Source organism: Lathyrus oleraceus, chromosome 3, assembly GCF_024323335.1.
Source record: "Lathyrus oleraceus cultivar Zhongwan6 chromosome 3, CAAS_Psat_ZW6_1.0, whole genome shotgun sequence".
NCBI classification, from domain to species: domain Eukaryota; kingdom Viridiplantae; phylum Streptophyta; class Magnoliopsida; order Fabales; family Fabaceae; genus Lathyrus; species Lathyrus oleraceus.
Window position 1 is genome coordinate 290,772,715 of NC_066581.1, and position 21,092 is coordinate 290,793,806.

Sequence of the window (21,092 nt, forward strand, 5' to 3'; positions counted from 1 at the left end):
GTTTTCAATGGTGAAAATTATAGTTATTGGAAAGACTGTATGCGGGTGCACATAAATTCCATAGATAGAAAAATATGGAACGTTATTCTCAATGATCCAATTGAAATAACCATGACCAATGAGAATAATGAATTAGTGCCTAAGCCCGAAGCACAATGGACCGATGATGATGAAAAGAAATACAATTATGATTGGAAAGCCAAAAATATCCTAATCTCCTCATTAGGTGTAGATGAATACTATCGTGTATCCCATTGTCCTACTGCTAAGGCCATGTGGGATTCACTACAAATCGCCCATGAGGGGATGAACGATGTTAAGTTGGCAAGAATCAACACACTAACACAAGAGTTTGATCTCTTTTTCATGGAGCAAGGGGAAACCATTGCTGACATGCAAAAGAGATTTACTCATCTTATCAATCGATTACATTCACTATGTAGGCCGGTTTCCAATGATGTTGCTACTAATAAGATCTTGAGATGTCTTAACAGGGAATGGCAGCCGAAAGTGACCGCCATCAAAGAAGCGAATGATCTTACCATATTAGACTTGACAACATTATTTGGCAAACTACAAGAGCACGAACAAGTACTCTTGAGCCTAGAACAACACGAAAAGAAAGAAAAGAAGGACAAAGCAAAGGTGAGTGAAAAGAAATCCATAGCTCTTAAGACTTCCTCCTCGAAGTCTCAAGCAAAAGAGCAAAGTGATTATTCCTCGAGCGACGAAGAAGAAGAGGACAAGAGCGAAGATATGGGGTTGTTCGTTAAACGTTACAATCGTTACGTGAGAAAGAACGACATCCAACATTCCGAGAAGAACTTGGTAAACTTCCGGAAACAATCTAGGTACTCTAAAAATGATGACTCAAAAGGTAAAATGACTAGAGGGTCGTGCTATACTTGTGGAAAGCCCGGTCATTACAAACCGGACTGTCCGATGAACAAGAAGACAAAGGAAAAGGAATCATACAAATTAAACAAGAAATCATCAAAGCCAAGGAGAGCATACATAGCTTGGGAAAGCGATAGCGACTCCTCCGATGATGAAAATTCTAGTGATGAAGATGAAGCTGCAAAACTTTGCTTATCTGCTCATCAAAAGAACAAAAAGAAACAGGTACGACACGCTAAATATGAAAAATCCTCTAGTATGTCTCATTATGAATTACAAGCTGCATTTGAAACTTTACAATGTGAAGCTAAAGAGGCCTTTAAAAGGCTTGCCTCAAATAACAAAATTTTTACTCATTTGGAACAAAAAATACGAGAATCCGAAAGGAAACTTGAGGCACTTAAAGCTTCTATAGTAGAAAGCACAAAAGCAAGTTGTGAGGACCTTAGAAGTAGGATGATCAACTTTGGGTGTGATACTTGTTATATTTGGCAAGGTGAAGTAAGAAACCTAAAGGCTAAACTTGACAAGGCTCTTGAGCCCAAGATTACCTTTGCTATCGATAAATCAAACTTTCGAAAAAGTATGGTTAATCCATATCAAAAATATAAATATGTTATAAAGGATGAAGATAGCAAAGGCAATCAAAATGTAAATTTCTCTTGTCTTTATTGTTGCAAGAAAGGCCACTCCATTGCTAAATGTAGGTTTAGGAGATTCTTAGTTCCTAAAGGCATTTATCAATGGCTGCCCAAATGCAACCATTTCGTTACTCACCATTCAGGACCCAATAAGCCATTGGGTACCTTCTCGTGTTAATTGCATTTCCATAGGTACAATGCCTCGAGACCACCGAAAGAAGATGGGTTCTCGACAGTGGATGCTCAAGGCACATGTCAGGAGACATATCACTCTTCATTGACTTCGTGGCTAAGAAGAAAGGATATGTAACCTATGGTGACAACAACCGTGGAGCAATACTAGGTAAAGGTAGTGTAGGTAACCCTTCTTCCACTACTATTTCTGATGTATTGCTTGTCGAAGGTCTTAAACACAATCTACTTAACATCAGTCAATTATGTGACAAAGGATACAATGTATCGTTTTCAAAAGATTGTTGCAAAATTGTACATAATGATGATAAGAAGAGTATGTTTAATGGCTTGCGAGTGAATAATGTCTATATGTTAGACTTGAACGAAGTATCGTTAACAAGTGACAAATGCCTTGTAACAATGAGTGAAGATTCATGGTTATGGCATAGGCGTTTAGCACATGTTAACTTTGACTTACTAAACAAAATAGCCTTAAAAGATCTAGTCTTAGGTCTCCCCAAAATAAAGTTCACCAAGGATCACCTTTGTGATGCTTGTCAAAAAGGGAAGCAAACGAGGATCTCATTTAAATCCAAAAATATCGTTTCAACAACGAGACCTTTCGAACTTCTTCATATGGACTTATTTGGGCCGTCTAGGATTAAAAGTCTAGGAGGAAATTATTACGGTTTCGTAATAGTGGACGACTTTTCTAGATTTTGTTGGACTATCTTTTTAGTAAGCAAGAGCAATACGTTCGCCGCCTTTGAAAGGTTTGCTAAGCTTTCCTAAAATAAATTAAATACAAACATTGTTTCAATTAGAAGCGACCATGGGGGTGAGTTTGAAAACCATTTATTTGAAGAATATTTCGGTAACCATGGTATCGATCATAACTTCTCCGCTCCACTTACTCCTCAACAAAATGGGGTTGTGGAGCGTAAAAATCGAATTTTGGAAGAATTGGGAAGAACAATGATTAACGAAAGTGGTTTACCGAAATATTTTTGGGCCGATGCCATTAGTACGGCGTGTTATGTTTTGAATAGGGTGCTCATTCGCCCCATTCTAAATAAAACACCGTATGAGCTTTTAAAAGGGCGAAAGCCAAATGTTTCTCACTTACATGTTTTCGGTTGCAAATGTTCTGTATTAAATAATGGAAAGGAAAACTTGGGCAAATTCGATTCCAAGGCCGACGAAGGTATCTTCCTCGGATACTCTCAATCGAGTAAAGCATATAGAATATATAATAAACGATTACTTGCTGTGGAAGAGTCTGTACATGTCATTTTTGATGAATCCTATCCGAGAAATGTCGGAAAGGGTAGTGTTGTTCATGGTGCAGGTACATCTACAGAAGACATACTCAAAGGTGGCGAGCCGGGGATTGATCAACCCGACAAAGTCAAAGTTGAGGAGGATAAAGATGTACACCATGAGGAAACCGAGGTAGCTCATCCGCCTTCAAACGATGATCTCTCTCAAGCTTGGAAGTCTTCCAAAGACCATCCAATCGACAACATTCTCGGAGATATCTCAAAGGGTGTTACAACTCGATCGAAGCTAAGTAATTTCTGTTATCACTTCGCTTTCGTTTCGCAAATGGAACCTAAAAACCCTAAAGAAGCCCTACTCGATGAACACTGGTTTTGTCAATGCAGGAGGAACTAAATCAGTTCACTAGAAATGAGGTTTGGGACCTTGTCCCTCCTCCGCGAGGTCATCGAGTAATCGGCACCCGATGGGTGTTTAGGAACAAGCTGGACGAAAACGAGGTAATAACCCGTAACAAGGCGCGTTTAGTCGCGTAAGGGTATAACCAAGAGGAAGGCATCGACTATGAGGAAACTTATGCGCCGGTTGCCCGACTCGAGGCTATACGCCTTCTCCTTGCCTTCGCTTGTGCGAAAGACTTTAAACTATTCCAAATGGATGTTAAGAGTGCGTTCCTTAACGGTCACATAAATGAAGAGGTCTACGTCGCACAACCTCCGGGTTTTGAATCTCATGAGTATCCTGATCATGTTTATAAACTAAAAAGGGCTTTATATGGTCTCAAACAAGCTCCTAGAGCTTGGTATGAGCGACTAAGTAAATTTTTACTCGATCAAGGTTACTCAAGAGGAAAGGTTGACACAACTCTCTTCATTAAACGTCAAGGAAAGCACTTGATATTAGTACAAATTTATGTAGACGATATTATATTTGGGTCTACTAACATGAATCTCGTGAGAGAGTTTTCGGATCTTATGCAGGGTGAATTTGAGATGAGTATGATGGGGGAGCTCACGTACTTTCTCGGTCTGCAAATTAAACAACTCAAAGAAGGAACATTTGTGAGTCAAACAAAGTACTGTTTGGACCTTATCAAGAGATTTGACATGGAAAAAGCCAAGGCCATTGACACCCCCATGCCAACATGTACAAACTTGAATAAAGATGAAAACGGTAAGAACGTAGAGGTAAAACGGTATAGAGGTATGATTGGATCACTTCTCTATCTTACTGCTTCTCGTCCCGACATTATGTTTAGCGTGTGTATGTGCGCAATATATCAATCATGTCCCAAGGAATCCCATCTAAAAGCTGTCAAACGAATACTTCGATACCTATCCGGTACTCCGAAGTATGGACTATGGTATTCTAAAGGTAATGATTGCTCATTGGTAGGTTTCTCCGATTCCGATTTTGCCGGTTGCAAATCGGATAGGAAAAGCACTAGTGGCACTTGTCACTTATTTTCAAATTCCTTGGTCAGTTGGCATAGCAAGAAACAAGTTTCAGTTGCCTTGTCAACCGCCGAAGCGGAATACGTTGCCGCCGGTAGTTGTTGTGCTCAAATCCTATGGATTAAGCAACAACTATTGGATTTTAACCTCAAACTCGAACGTATTCCCATTTTCTGTGACAATACAAGTGCCATTAATCTTACCAAAAATCCTGTGTTGCATTCTCGCACCAAACATATCGAAATTCGACACCACTTTCTTCGGGATCATGTAGAGAAAGGTGATGTTGTATTTGAACATGTTAATACTGAAAATCAACTAGCGGACATTTTCACAAAGCCGCTAGCTACTGAGCCTTTCTTTCATATTCGCCGAGAACTTGGTATTCTCGACATTTCTGAACGGGCGTTATAAATTGCTTGCTTTATCTTATTTCATTTAACACTATAACCTTGTACTTCTAACAAGTTAATGTTGTTGCAAGCACAATTATATAGTTCATCAAGTTATTCCGGCATCGAGGTGATATTGTTCCGTTACCCTTCTCTCTCTCCCAAACTTCATGGCTAAATAGTGGTATTACATGATAATATTGTACATATATATGTATCTTTTCTTATGCCATATCTGTCTGGATGTTTAAATGTTGTGTGGCATTCTATTTATGCATCAAACATGTGAGCATATGTGCATAATAGTGAAAATTACAAATTTTTCCTGTATGAGTCGACCATAACAAGGCAATGGTCGACGCACACTTCAAAATTTTCTTTTTTTAAAAATTCAAACAGTATGTGTCGACGTATACAGAGGGTATGGTCGACGCATCGCACGAAAACTCAGTTTTTCTCTGCAGAAATCTTTCAAACTTCCCATGCATTTACATTCAAATTCTCATTAAGTGTGCATTTACATTTCAAACTTCCCACTACATTGTGAGTTGCATCTACCTAGTGCCTATTGTCTCTTGGCCTCTCCTCTTCCCAAAACCCTAAATCCTCATCTATAAAAAGGGCAAACCTCCTTCTTGCAAATCATTCTCAAAAACGTTCACCAAGCTTCACTCTCTACCCTCACACAAAGCTTCAAAATCATTATCAATGGCTTCCTCATCCTGCAGACCTACCGGTAAGAGATCACGGGAATTATCCTCTGCCTCTTTACCCATTACCGCTGTATCATTAGTTCCACCGGCTCTTGTCGACCCCTTCAACAAAGATATTGGTAAAAGAGGAGTTGTGAGGCAACATGCCTTCTACAAACTCACCGCAGAACGCATGCATCTCGTAGAAATCATGTCTCTGCTACAGTATCACGGCATTGTCAAATTCCTGGAATGCAATGCCAAATATAGCGAAGACCTGGTCCGCGTGTTCTACGCTTGCCTTCATGACAAATTTCGTGGGCAAAAGTTTCACTCCAGGATCGGCACAAGGAAGGTATCGTTTAAGTCAAATGTTTGGAACAAATATTTTGATATGACATTGGGTGCTGATGAAAATCCTCTTGCTGAGGTAACTGACTCTCACCAAATAGAAGGTTATGAGTTTAAAAGCGCTTTGAACGCTATGCTGAAACGACCATACCCAGACAACATTGTGAACAGTGACGCGTTCCCACGAACTGTCACTGCCGGTAAGCTGAAGACAGGTGAGCGCATTCTCCAGTGGATTGTGTCACGCATCCTGCGGCCTAAGAAGGGTGGTCTTTCCCGAGTTGAACAAGCTGAGGTTCATCTCATATACATTCTGAAGAATCAGCGCAAAATAAACTGGCCCTACTACATTGCAAGTAGAATGTTCGGTTTACGAGACTCCAGACGAGGAACGGCTCTTGCCTACAGATCTTTTATTCAAGAGGTTCTTACTGCAGCCGACGTGGATTATCCGTCATTTCCGTATACTTCCATTTCCTCAGACAAAGAATTCAGCCCAAAAACTTTGTCTATGATGGGATATTTTTGGTGTGATGAACGGAGAATATACAAATTTGTTCGCAGAGGGTATGTTCCTACGACTGTTGAAGGAGATGATGAAAGTGATGAAAGTGAAGAAGAAGACCAAAAGGAAAATGAAGAAGAGGGAGCAGGACAAGCATTTGAGCAGCATGGTGGAGATGATAGTCCTCTACAAGTTGACACTCACGACTACACAAACACAGCTTGGGTTCAGAACACCTATTCAACTGCAAAAGATGCCCCCAACCAGGGTGGCTAGGGTGAATGGCAACATACGGGCTGGTCAACACAACGCCAATTCTATCATCCGTATCAATATGGTGATGAAGAATCTCCTCCGTTTCCTCCGCAGCACGCAAACTCTTTTGAACTCTTGGATATGATGCGAAATATGCAGTTGGCTCAACAATCCTTCATGCAAACTCAGGATGAGCGCTATGCTCATATTAGCAGCCAACTTCAAGCACAAAATGAGAGGCTCGATAACCTCTCTACAAGCATGAATGAACGGTATGCAACATTTACCGAAACATTTGAACGCCAGGAGCGGTCGGTCGACGTGGGTCTCAAGTATCTAGGTGGTGTTGCTGACCAAATATCGTCTCTGGCAGACCCCTACAGAAACCCGGATATCTGTTACCATCGAGGACGAGACCATTAGGACATAAAACTGCATATGCATCTGTAATTTTTTGTTGTTTGACTGAATTAATTTTCTGTTGTGCTCGTTTGTGCAAATCCAATTTAATGTTATCTTCCTTTTAATTTGTTCAGTAATAATCTTTGGTGTGATATTGTTATATGATTCCCTATCTCCTGTTGAACATTATGTTACGTTGAATAATCGTTCCTTTTCTCTTTTTGATGTTGTCAAAGGGGGAGAAGAGCATGTACCAAAGCCAAGCCAAAATATTCACAACAATTAACAGTTGGTTCAGTTGGTTTTGCAGATAACCTTAGATTACAAAAGAAAGGGGGAGTGTGCATAATGTGTGTAAATATTGCATGTTGTTTTTCTCTTTGGTTTTACACAGGTTGTCATCATCAAAAAGGGGGAGTATGTAAGGGCAAAGTGTCATACAACATACGATCATAGGTTTCGATGATGACAAATGACCACCATGGATGAATCGACATTGTCGATTCCACCTCTATAAAACAAATGCAACATATCACTTATCATATCCTTTTCTATGCTCATCTAAACTGCTATATTTCATACAACATATGTGGATAAAATGTGGTCATGACAAAATGCATGAAAACCACAAAAATATGAATTTTTGCAGATTTGCAGGGTTTGAGTCGACCGCAAGGGTCAGCGCATGAACCACGAGTCAGCGCATAACATAGTGCAGTTGGTCACGGGTCAGCGCATGGAGGCTTGAGTCGACCACAGGTCGGCGCATAACATAGTGCAGTTGGTCACGGGTCAGCGCATGGAGACTTGAGTCGACCACAGGGTCGGCACATGAAGCTTTCACTTTTCCACGGGTCAGCGCACGCCGACCTATGGTCGACGCATACTGATGCATTCTTCAGTCTGTCCAAAACTGCAGGCCATGCATCGACGCATAGACCTGCTATGGTCGACCGCTCGTGCGCAAATTCAGTTTTTGAGTACTTCCCAGTCTGTTTTTAAAAGCTGTTAAGTTTGGTTGGTAGGTTGGTTACTATATATAGAAGTTTAGTTACTTGTATCAACCAACATTTTGATAATTTCATTCAAGTGTTCAAAGAACAAGAAAAAGTGAAATAGGTGTCCAAGATTCTTCATCTTCATCTTCAACATCTCACAACACATCAACTACACACAACCATTTTTGAAGTGCTTTGTGATTGGTTAAAGGTGATAACGTTCGAAGCCGTGATTGGGGAATCCGGTTCGGGTTGAAGCTTGTGACAAGTTTTTTCTTGAATAAAACCTTTAGGGTTTTGTCCTCCAAGACTGGTTTGATTTTGGGGGTTTTTGGACGATTTTCTTCATCAATTTTCAGCTGAGCGAAGGTGATTGAGAAGAGGAAGTCTTCGTCAATCTAGTAGCGGATTCAGTGATATTGAAGGGAAGATTTCGGGTTCGATTTGTTGTAGTTGAGATCAACCGGGCCGAGGGTTTGAAGAACTGAGGGTTATTCAACAAAGGGGCTGGAATCGGAGGTCTATCAACAACAATCGAAGGACTTGATTCACCTTGAATCAAGGAACAAGGAGTGGAAGCAACATTCAACGTCTTGAGAGTTCTGTTGTAGATTTGCTTTGCAATCCTTGTATAAACGGTTAAATTCAACAGGTGATATCTATTAAATCATCTCAATTCTAGTTTTAGAATTGAGGGCAGACGTACCCCGAAGCGAGGACGACGGGGGAACTGCCTCATCAAATCTTTGCCTTCTCTAATTTTCTGCATAATTGTTTTTAGCTTAAAAATTAAGTGATTTTAGTATAAGCACTTTTATCAAACCTTGATATTAATTGAGTAAGAGGTTAAAACTCTGTTTTTGAATCAAAAGTACAATAGGATATTGTACTAGATTAATTGGAATCACTTACTCAACAAAAATATCACTTGGAGTGTTTTTACACACCAAGTGTTTGATAATTTGCCTAAACCAAAATTATCTTAGTTGTGTATCTAGTTTGGTTTACTCTTTGAATCATTGGAACTAGGAATCCTAGTAAGTGAAACAAATCATTGTTTATGTGACTAGTGTAGTGATTCGTATTCTACATTATCACTAATCCATAGGCTTGACGCATATCCGGTTTTCCAATAACAGTTCATTTTAGACTATATTTTCCTCGGCCGCTTCCGCACTTAAAACAAATTTTTAAAACCAATTTTTAATTGGTAGCGCCGACTCAAATTTTAATTGGGATCTATTCACCCCCCCCCCTTCTAGATCCGTGCCATAGTCTAACAGATTCGTGCCTTAATTGGGTTTGATCCCCAACCATGGCTGACATGGGGGAAAGGTGGACACCTAAATGGGTTAGAGTCCCATACGGTGAAAGATACCTTAAGTGGGTTAGAGTCTCATACGAGTGACAGTCACTTGAAATGAGTTTGGAACTCATAGAGGACCCGATATCCACCGCGAAAGTTGAATCATACGAGCATGCATGAACTGGGCTTGCCCTAGACGTAGGTCCGCTCAGGGATTGATGTTTTGTGAATCTGAATAATGTTCTTGTTTTGAGTTGCGAGGACTCAAGAGCATGTTGCCATACATTGCGAGTTGGTTCCCCATCACTTAAGTCTTCTTTCCCTTGTTGACTTAAGTTGGATATTGAATAGGAAACCATGTAGAGCCGAGTGGACCCATAAGACAGGGAACCCATGGGATTATTATCTCACCCCATGTTGTTGATTATTTTTTAGGTGGTTCTAAGCAGGCGAAGGGTAAGGACAAGATAGAGTGATGTCTTGCTTACCTGATGTGGCGGCTTGGAAATCCCCTGGTCCTGACGGATTTCTAGCAGGTTTCTTTCAAAAAATACAGGGGCACACGGGTGAGAACATATGCATCTTCGTTCATCAAATATGAAAAAAGATATTTATCTGGATGACATTAACTTCATTGATGTTTGTCTTATTCCTAAACTTGAGAACCCTCAATTTGTTTCTCAATTTATACCCATTGCTCAATGCAACTCGATTCGACAATATTATTATCAACATACTCAAAAAGCACATGGATAGTTTAATGTCTCCCAATCAATTGGGTTTCATTCATAATCGTGGTATTCATGAAAAATCGTTGTGGCACACGAAATTCTACATAGCATGCATCAATCAAGGTTGATCTGGCCAAGGCTTACGACAATACTAGTTGAAACTTCCTTTATAATGTTCTTATCGAAATTGCTTTTCCCGAGAGCCTTATAGACCCGATCATGTCTGCTATGTCTTTTGTCAAAATGAGTGTCTTATGAAAAGGTTATAAAAGTGACTTCTTCGAGGTACATAAAGGTCTCTGTCAAGGCGATCCCCTGTCCCAGTATCTGTTTTTGCTTTGCATGCACAAACTCTCTCACTTGATTCATGATTTTGTGATTTCCAAGAGTTGACATTGTCTAAAGATTGGTAATAAGGACCCTGACATCTCCCATCTTATGTTCGCTGATGATCGTATTCTCTTTGGTGTAGCCATTGAAGCTCAAATTCACGTGGTCATGAATTACCTATTTTAAAGCATACATTAATGACATATCACCCATGTTGTTTTTCTGATTCAATTGATTACCTTTACTAAATTTCTTTACTATTCAAACCATGTGGTTGTGGCTTGTGTGAGATGCGAAATTAGTTATTTTTATGATAAATGAATGCTAAAATCTAAGATAACTGATTGTTCTAATTCTTAGGTTTAATCTCTTATTTACTTTGTTAACCAATTTGAAAGATGATCAAAACAACTAAGCTTTTTGGTAATCCACTTTGTCTACTTGACTGAATTTGTTCAAATAAATTTGGAATTTGGCTCTGGTTTGAGTTGATGGTTGAATGTTGAAATGCATCCTTTAATTTTGATGAATCTTTGGCATATTTGCTATATATCATTAACTTTTGTTTTGTGGACTTAAGATTCTTTCTCTTTGTTTGTAATAAAAGTTAAAATAATATTTAAGGTAGAGTGGAGAAGACATAATATACATTACATTTTTTGGATAAGCTTCTTAATAAACTAATGTATTAAGTTATTGGATAGTGATAATCATTTAGGATTGAATTGTTTGCATTATTTTATTGTGAAAAATATTGATTTTTCTTTATGACGCAATGATGTTTCATTTTTAGATTTGTTTCTTTAGAGTTTGACTTTTATGAAAGTTGTCATCTCCTCGACTCATCTATGCTTCTTTAAGGTATAATAATATATTTTTAATAATTTCTAGTAAAGAAAACCTATGATAAAAAAAATGATAATCTTTTATTTTATAATAATTCTTTTACATCATTGGACACTTTTATTCCAAATCAACTTTTATTTTTTTTAAATATTTTTATAATCTACGGGATAATAATATATAGAGATTTTACGACACTCATATTATATAAGATTTTTTTCTTCATATTTAAACCCTTGCCATTTTGATTTGTTTACCTTAGAAAAGCATATATTAAATTAAAGTCATCGATTGAATCATTGACAGAGAGAAAACTTATTAATTCTTTGGATTATTAACTCAATAATGCACCGTATAAATGAAAATCGCATTCTACATCAACTAAATATTTCATCTAATAATAATAATAATAATAATAATAATAATAATAATAATAATAATAATAATAATAATAATAACATCATTTATATATCATTTGAGACAATTTAATTATAATACATGTAATAGAAATTCATTTTAGGAAGCTGTAACACCCACGTATAATCTAATAATATATATATATATATATATATATATATATATATATATATATATATATATATATATATATATATATATATATATATATATATATATATATATATATATATATATATATAATTCATAACACCCACATATAATACATGTTTAAAAGTACATATTATATATTATAATATTGGAATTGAAATACATAAGCGTCTACCGATTATAGTATTGATATTTACATGCTCAAAAAGAACTACAACTATGGCACAATACATTCAAGGGTGTCTAAAATAAAACAAAGAGTTAGATCATTTTCTGAATGATCTCAAAATAGGTATCTACATATCGGAAATACTATCCAATAATCATGGAGTGAGATGATAATCACAGTGATTTCCATATCTTATGGGTCCACTCGGCTCTACAGGGTTTCTAATCAATTTCTAACTCAAGTCAAAACGGGAAGAAGACTTAAGTAACGAGGAAACTCTTAATGTATGGAAACATGCCACCTGAGTTCTCATAACTCAAATAAATTACTATTCATATTCATGAAACATCAATCCCCCAATGGTCCTATGTCTAGGGAAAACTCGGTTCATGCATGCTTGTATGATTCGACTTTCGCGGTGGATATCGGTCCTTTTATGAGACTCAAACCTAGTTTAAGTGGTCGTCACTCGTATGACACTCAAACCCACTTTAGAGTATCTTTCACCGTATGGGCCTCTAACCCACTTAGGTTTCTATATTTCCCCCATATCCTCCATGGTTGGGACTCAAACCCATTTGGGGCACGAATCATTTGTGCCACATCCCATTTCCTACTTTACATAAGCATCTCAAAAGGGGATGTGAACCATCAAGGAAAAATCATATGAATATGTGATTAGTTCCAAAACACGTGATTTAATTCGGTAACCAATAGATGACCTCATTCACTAATACTCACACTATCAACACATGTTCCCCACAATGCCTAATCTTCCTAATTAAATAAATACTTGCCCACGATATACACTGAGGTATCATTGTGTACAAGCATTATCGTCTAAGTTATCTATGTAATCTAAGTTATCTTTCTAATCTAATCAAGGCACTAGGTTAACTCACATCATTGATCATAAACACCATTCAATTATTTTTAATTCAACAAATATATGTCATGGCAGGTGTTTAGAATTTGTTTAGTGCATTACGAGTCATCCAAACAAGGTTATGAAACAAAAACACATAAGCCAATTTATTGGTGAGGGAGGCCCAATCGATTGGATGGAATCTCTGTCAAATATTTTCACAAAATTTGAAAGGAGCCAATCGATTGTGGATTGTAGCCAATCGATTGGTTGAGCTTCAAGTTTTCCATTTTCTTCAAAATAAAAGGGACAATCAATTGTGGGTGGAAACCAATTGATTGGTTGCAAGAAAAGTTTAAGTTCTTCATAAGTCAGTGAGCTCATCCAATCGATTGACCTGAAAAGAAGCCCATGACCAATCGGTTGGTCCACACCCTTTCCCTAAATTTCATACTTCTTACCTCATTTCTTCCCAATTCATATCTTTCTAAACACATATGTTATCACAATGTTCCTTCTTGTACCAATTAATAAAAGGTATATCTTAAAGAATATTAATTATGTCAATCTGAGTTTACTAGTTACTCAATTTATCCTAACTGACAACTTTCAGAGCATATAGAAACTCGGTTGATATGAATTTGAGTATTTAAGGAAACACTGAGTAGTACATAAGTACAAATTTCAACAACTTTGTAATAAAAACTCTCCAATTTCGTTCATGGTACACAATGAAAAAACTACTTAATAATTCATGTAATGACGATTTCGTAACAACCAAAAGAAGGTTGACTAATAATTTCACTTTATCATGAATAATGAAGTTAAAAATCTTGCAATAACTTAACAATGTTCAAATAAGTTACTATATCCCGTCAATGTATCACTTGATAACTTAATGTCAAGTCTCATAATTTTCATCGCCATAAACACTATTCATCATAGTGCATTATAACACTAATCAAGGAATTGTTTCATCATTGTGCACCCATTTGAAGTTGGAGAGTTTTGTTTATAAATCAATCGATTTTCTTTTGTATAATGAATGAATTTGATATGGACTCCTGAAACCTAAAGTAAACTCTACTCAATTGACATGAAAAGATATTTATACGTGGATTGATAACTTTAATAGACGTCCTTAAATCATTAGGATTTAAACTTTATGATATCTTTGATGGAGAAGCAAAGACTCAAGAAAATAACAGTTTTAACAACTAACTCACAAAAAAACTTATCACAATAATTAAAGAGATAAACCTTGGTGAAAAAAATAACAATTATAGTTCTCAACAAAACCAAACTCAAAAATAATATACTATTATACGCCTAAAAACTTTTTTTAAATAACATCTATAAATTATAATTGCTTTGACGTGTTTTCATATTCTAAAATCGTTCTTATGTTTAAAATATTCAACAATTTGTTTTTTAAATGGATGGATATTTGATTTATAATTTCAAAAGTAAATTATATGGATGGATATTGGATCGAAAATATTTCAAAAGTAAAAATACATTACAGGAAACACAATAAAAATTAAGAAAATTTTATAATATTAAGAGTTAAACCAAAAGAAGAAAGGAGTCATCAAAGTAGTATCTAAATGTCTAATTCATTATCAATATAATATATATATAAAATTACAAAACAATAGAGTCAAGTAATTTTAAAAAAACAAACTAAAAATACATAAACTTTATCATCCAAAATGGAGTAGCGGTAATTGTCCGTTTTACTTCAATTTTGGTGTAATTCATATTATATTCTTACTCATACAATTATTACAAGAAAAATACTATTATCATTATAACATCATAAAATTTCATCACACAAATGAGACAATGTGTGTACTATAGTGCATATACTTACTTGAATGCATAATGCAACTCGTAAACCACTGTTTAGGGTTTATGGATTGAAAGTGTTCGGGAGAAAAACAGAAAGAAGGAGAAAAAGGAATTGGTTGATTCAGGAGTGTTAGGAACTGGAGTAGGAGCTGGAGATGATACTGGTGAAATACTGAAAGATGGCTCAGTGGAAGGAAAACTAGAAAATGGAGGCATGGTGTGCTTAGGAAGAGATGAAATGGAAGTATGTAATGGTAGAAGACTTCCTTTAGACAATGATGAAATTACAGATAAATCTGATAAATCTAGCAAAGATGATTTTGGTAAAGATGGAATGGTAGGGTGTGGTAGCGTGTTTGTTTGACATTGTTGCGACAAAGAGTAAAGATAGAATGAAGGATTTGGAGGAAGCCATTGATGATAACTTGAAGAATTATATTGAGAGAATATGTTTTGGGATTTGATGAGAAGGAAATGGAGGATTGATGGTGTTATATAGTGTGTGTGTGTGAGAGACTAGTATAACTTTCTATGTTTTATTTTTCTAATAGTATTTTGTGGTTAGATTTGTTGGCTAATTATAGAAGGTCAGAATACAATGATTTTTCTTCTTCTGTTTCCTGTTATCAATTTTATTTAAGATCGTAGGTGGTTTGAAGGCCATATTATTTGACAATTTTCCCTATATTTGGGCTCTAGAAATCTAAAATCTAACCATTTAATAAATAGACAAATCAACATGTAAGTGACAATAAACACTAATTGTTTCCATTATCAACTATGACTAAAATAATTTGTGCAATAATTAGAATGAAAATTTAAATAGAGTTATAAATGTATGAAGTGTTTTATGTATAATAAAAGTGTTAGCATTTCTATTTGAGTTTAGATAATCTCACACTTTAATGGTTACTTGAAATTAAATAGACTAATGAAAGTTACAATCATATAAAACACATCACGGTAAACTCTAAAATATGTTAAAGATGATAAAATTAGATTAGAAAAGAAGAAAGGATATATAAAAACTAAAGGAATACAAAAAATGAAATAACATACAATCTAGGCATACTTTAACATCAGCTCAAAAAATATATCCAACTATATCAATAATCAAACGAGCAAAACAAATAAAAAAAGGCATATATCGAAAATGAACAAACAAACGGTGAACAAAATTAAGACGATTAATGCATATTTGAATCGAGATCAAAGTAACTGAGATCAAACTAACTTACCCCTTTTTAGTTTTAGAATCTTCATTTGTTGTTACTAACGGAAATCGAAGTACTCCCTACATGTACAACGAAACATCAATATACCACTACAAGAATTTTACCATATACCAACAGACACCGTTAACGATGGCTGATAAAACCATAGGTATAAATGATATATAACTACAGAAATATAACCATAAGGATATGATCGATCATGTATAAAAAAATAATTTATAGGTTTTGTGCAACAAGAATTCAATTTTTCTTCTTTATTTTTTACTTTCCATTTATATTATTATTATTATTATTATTATTATTATTATTACTATTATTAAATTTTCGTATTTTATCTTCTCTCTTATTTAAAGTAGTATTAAAAAATGTTTTAAGAATTTTAAAAGAAAAAAGAAAGATGGAAAGCATATATTTATTTATAAAAAAAGGAAAAGTTAAATAATCATAATAATAGTAAAAAAAAAACTATGAGTATTTAAATAAAAACTCTTCAAAAAAATATATAATCTACATCAAAAACATATATGTTAACCTACAACAAGATCAAAATTATTTCTTCCATCCGCTTTTATTTTTAAAGGGCTTCTTAGTCATACAATTAATACAACAAAAATACTATTGTCATTCTAACGTCATACAGTTTCATCACACAAATGAGGCAATGTGTGTACTATAGTAGTGCATATATTTATTTGAATGCATAATGCAATTTGAAAGTCGGTGTTTAGGGTTTATGGACTGAAAGTGTTCGGGAGAAAAACAGAAAGAAGAAGAAAAAAGAATTGGTTTATTCGGGAGTGCTGAGAATTTGAGTGGGAGCTGGAGCGGGAGCTGGTGATGACACTGGTGAAACGCTGAAAGATGGAATGGAAGTCTGCAATGGTGGAAGACTTTCTTTAGGCAATGATGGAATTATAGGTAAATCTTCAACAGATGGTTTTGGTAAATATGGATGAGATGGTTTTGGTAAATCTTCAACAGATGGTTTTGGTAAATCTGGATGAGATGGTTTTTGTAAATCTGGCTGAGGTAAATCTGGATGAGGTAAATCTGGATGAGATGGGTTTGGTAAATCTGGAGTGATAGGTTGTGGTTGTACGGTTGCTTGAAGAACACTACGCGCTTCAACGTTAATGCTTGACATTGTTGCGACAAAGAGTAAAGATAGGATGAAGGATTTGGAGGAAGTCATTGATGATAACTTGAAGAATTGTATTGAGAGAATATGTTTGGGGATTTGATAAGAAGGAAATGGAGGATTGATGGTGTTATATAGTGTGTGAGAGAGATTGGTATAACTTTCTATATTTAACTTTACTAAAAGTATTTTGTGGTTTGATTTGTTGGATAATTATAAAAGGTCAGAAAACAACGATTTTTCTTCTTCTATTTATTGTTATCAATTTTATTTAAGATTGTAGGTGGTATGAAGGTCATATTATTTGACAAACCTCCCTATATTTGGCCTCTAGAAAACTAAAATCTAACCATTTAATAATTAGACAAATCATCCTGTAAGTGACAATAAACACTAATTGTTTCTATTATCAATTATGACTAAAATAATTTGTACAATAATTATAATGAAAATTTAAATAAGGATCTATAAATGTAGGAAATGATATATGTATAATAAAATGGTTACTTAAAGTTGAGGAGACTAATGGTTAGTTAAAGGAATACAAATTGAGGAATATAGATCTATTTGAGTTTAGATAATCTCACACTTTAATGGTTACTTCAAATTGAAGAGACTAATGAAAGTTACAATCATATAAAACACATCACGATAAACTCTATAATATGTTAAAGATGACAAAATTAGATTAGAAAAGAAGAAAGGATATAGAAAAACTTAAAGGTATAATATGAGGTATTCTGACATTGGACGCCAAAATTCCAGAAAATAGTAAAACACTGTTTCAAAACATAAACGAGCTTAAACGGCTTAAAAAACGAATAGTCATTTATTGCAATGAGTTTTATTTTGGGACGATTCCCTTTCTGAAAAGATATAATATGAGGTATTCTGACATTAGACGCCAAAATTGCACAAAATTCTACTGAACCGCTCTGAAGCGCAACTTCTCCTTCGATACGTGTAATCAACCCTCCTACCTCAGATTTTTCAAGATTCTTCCTCCGAATATCGAATTCTTACAGCATACAATTTCCAATAACAAATTTCTAAAAGTTATGATTTAACATCAAAATTCAATTTTATTAACCAATCACCAAAAAAAAAATTTATCCATCCAAAAATCATATCGATCACCAAATATGACCAAATTGGATTATCGCATTTAGGCATAGATCGTAACAACGATGCACTCCCAAAAAACCAAAATTTCAATATAAAACATATTATTCATACAAAATCATACAATATGTGACAAAAGGGGTTATTTCAAATCCCATATGGTCAGACCAAATCGGTATAATAAAATACTTATATTTTGATTTGATACATTTCATAGAGATGAAAATAACAATATCACGGTGTTGACGAGAGGGGAAGGGAATCCTCATCATTCTGCTGCCTAAAACTTACCATAGAGTAAGCAATCTCCCCCCTTACCTTATCGATTGAGCTTTCAAGGTCTTGATGTTCCTTCCTCTTTAAATCACTGTCTCAGGATCGATCCAAAAATGGTCTCCCCAGACTTAGATGCGTCGTTAGGGATATGCCTCAAACCTTAATTTTTCCCTCACTCTCACACTCTCCCTTATGATATATATTATGTTTAATCCAACGTTAAGATTAATTTCTAAATATTTAATCCAAAAAAAATTATTTATTGATAAATAAATTAAATAAATCTTAAATTAAATAATTATTAAATTAAGCGTCACACCTTTAATATTTAAACAAAGTATTTATTTGATTTTAAAAAGAAAATATATTTTAACATAAGGTGTCACACTATATTTAAATAATTAAATAATAATAATTATAGATCTCAAATAATTATTATCGTTATTTTAAATAATTAAATAAAATCTACTGCTCTTAATCAAATACTTTAATAATTATTAAATTATTAAAATATCCTCGAATACTCTAAAATATCATAAAATACGCAAAAACACACCAACATCATATAAATAAATTATCAAATAATTCATAAAATGCTATAATTAAATAAAAATAATTAAATAAATTAGGGGCGTTACAGCTAGAATACCTGACTCTTGAAGATAATGGTCCCTAGCAACTTCCAAGGAGAAATGAGATTGCTCTTGAGTAATATTTGAATACAACTTATGTTAAGCGCGCATGCCCCAATTTAAAGAGTATATTTATGATGCATTGTTATGTATGCAAAATGTCGATGTATCTTCGGGCTGTTGGGGGATACAAAAATGCAAGGTTTATGAATTGTGCCAAATATGGCTAAGATTTATGGTACATATTTGTTGGGGGTCCCAATAATGATTGAGCTTTCAGTTTTCTTGGGGATAATGAACTTATTTCCCGACATCATGATCTAGATCTACTGACGTTCAAGTTGCATCTGATTTGTTTACTGCTGGTTGTTGATCATCCTGATGAGGAGTCCTCGTGGATTTGTGGTGTTTTGGTATGCCAAGTTCATCGAAACTATAGTTACCTTTAGATACTTTGAAAGAAAAGTAACTTCGATGTGTTCCTTTGAATGTTTATTTATTTATTTATTAAATCCCAAAAATCCCGCATGCAATATTTATTAAAGAAATTCATATTTCACAAATAAAGCAGAGAAAATAAAAATATTGAGCACATTTGATGGAAAATATTTTATTGAAAAAAGGTAACCTCGTGAATGGGTAATTTACAAGAGGAAGCAATTCCTAAAAGAGGTGATTGCGAAAAAGAAATTGAAAAATAGTAATGGCAATGAGGAAAAGTCAGATTTTCACTAAGTTCTAATTCTGCTATAATCCATATGTCTTCGAGGTCCTCGGATCTTTCTTTTGAAGAAGGTGATTAGATTTATTCTTCATTCGGAATTGTGATAGATTCAAAGACTCCTTGCTGGCCGTTGGATGAAGCACAGTAATCTGATGGCTATGAAGCATGATCGCGCACTGGACTACATACACGTGATCCACCTATTTTGTCTTATGTTCTTTGTCTTATATGGATGTGCATGGCCAATGACAGCGTGCCACATGGCACAAAGAGAAAAAGGTATCTTCTCCGGCATTGAATTTCATTTCTCTTTATATGTATTTGACTTTGATGAATATATATTCAATTTTTTTCCTGTGTAACTAAATGAATATATATTCAATTTTTTTCCTGTGTAACTAAAACAGGGACCAACATTTTAATTTAGCTTGAGACAAGCAACAATCAGATTCAAATTTAATCACTCTTAGTTTATTAATAAGTTGAAGAAACTTTTGTAACCTTGATACTTTGCTTTAGAGGAAAGTTCAGAGTTCAGGAATTGTTCAAACATTATAAGTTAACATTCATTTTTTATTCTTTCAACGTTAGACTTGGTTGCAACAATTTGAGTTAATGGGTACATTTTTCAAAATAGGTGAAATATTAGAGGATGAATAATAACTTGATAAATAATTTAACTTAAAACCAAAACTAATTTAACTTATTAATTTAACTTAAAATAGATGAAACATTTGAGTTAATGGGTATATATTCATATTACATATTAATTTAATTTGATAAATAATTTAACTTAAAACCAAAAGTAAGAAAAACATTATTTTACAATTTCTCACACGTGTGCATTTCAAAAACATTTAGACAAACATAGGAGTTCATATCATAAATTTTATTATACAAATAATTATAATCAAAATTATGATTTAATAAAAAATTATTTGTTAATATTTTAGCGTGTGTGCACATTAGAAAAACGGACAAATGGGGACGAGGATGCCAATTTGGACATTAGTATGGATAAAAGGCAAGATATACATTTTTCCCTATAAGGGAAACTAATCCTTATCATATTAGTTAATACACTTTAACAATTTCCTGACCCATGTAAGTTATGTTGGAAGGAAAATGGTATACATAGAATTTTATTAATTAAAGTGGAGGAAAAAATGGTCATTTTATCCTGATGGTATTTTAGTCATTTTTTCAAAATTATATGAAATTTCATATATATGGCTTAAAATGATAAAGAAGACTTTAATCCACT

General features: G+C 34.5%; 1 protein-coding gene across 1 annotated transcript; it reads right to left on the reverse strand.

The window, feature by feature from the left end:
* Window positions 1–16,723: 16,723 nt before the first annotated feature.
* LOC127130914 (uncharacterized) lies at window positions 16,724–17,080 on the reverse strand. Its single transcript, XM_051059868.1, has one exon. The coding sequence runs from the start codon at window positions 17,078–17,080 to the stop codon at window positions 16,724–16,726; it is 357 nt and encodes a 118-aa protein (XP_050915825.1).
* Between the last annotated feature and the right edge of the window lie 4,012 nt (window positions 17,081–21,092).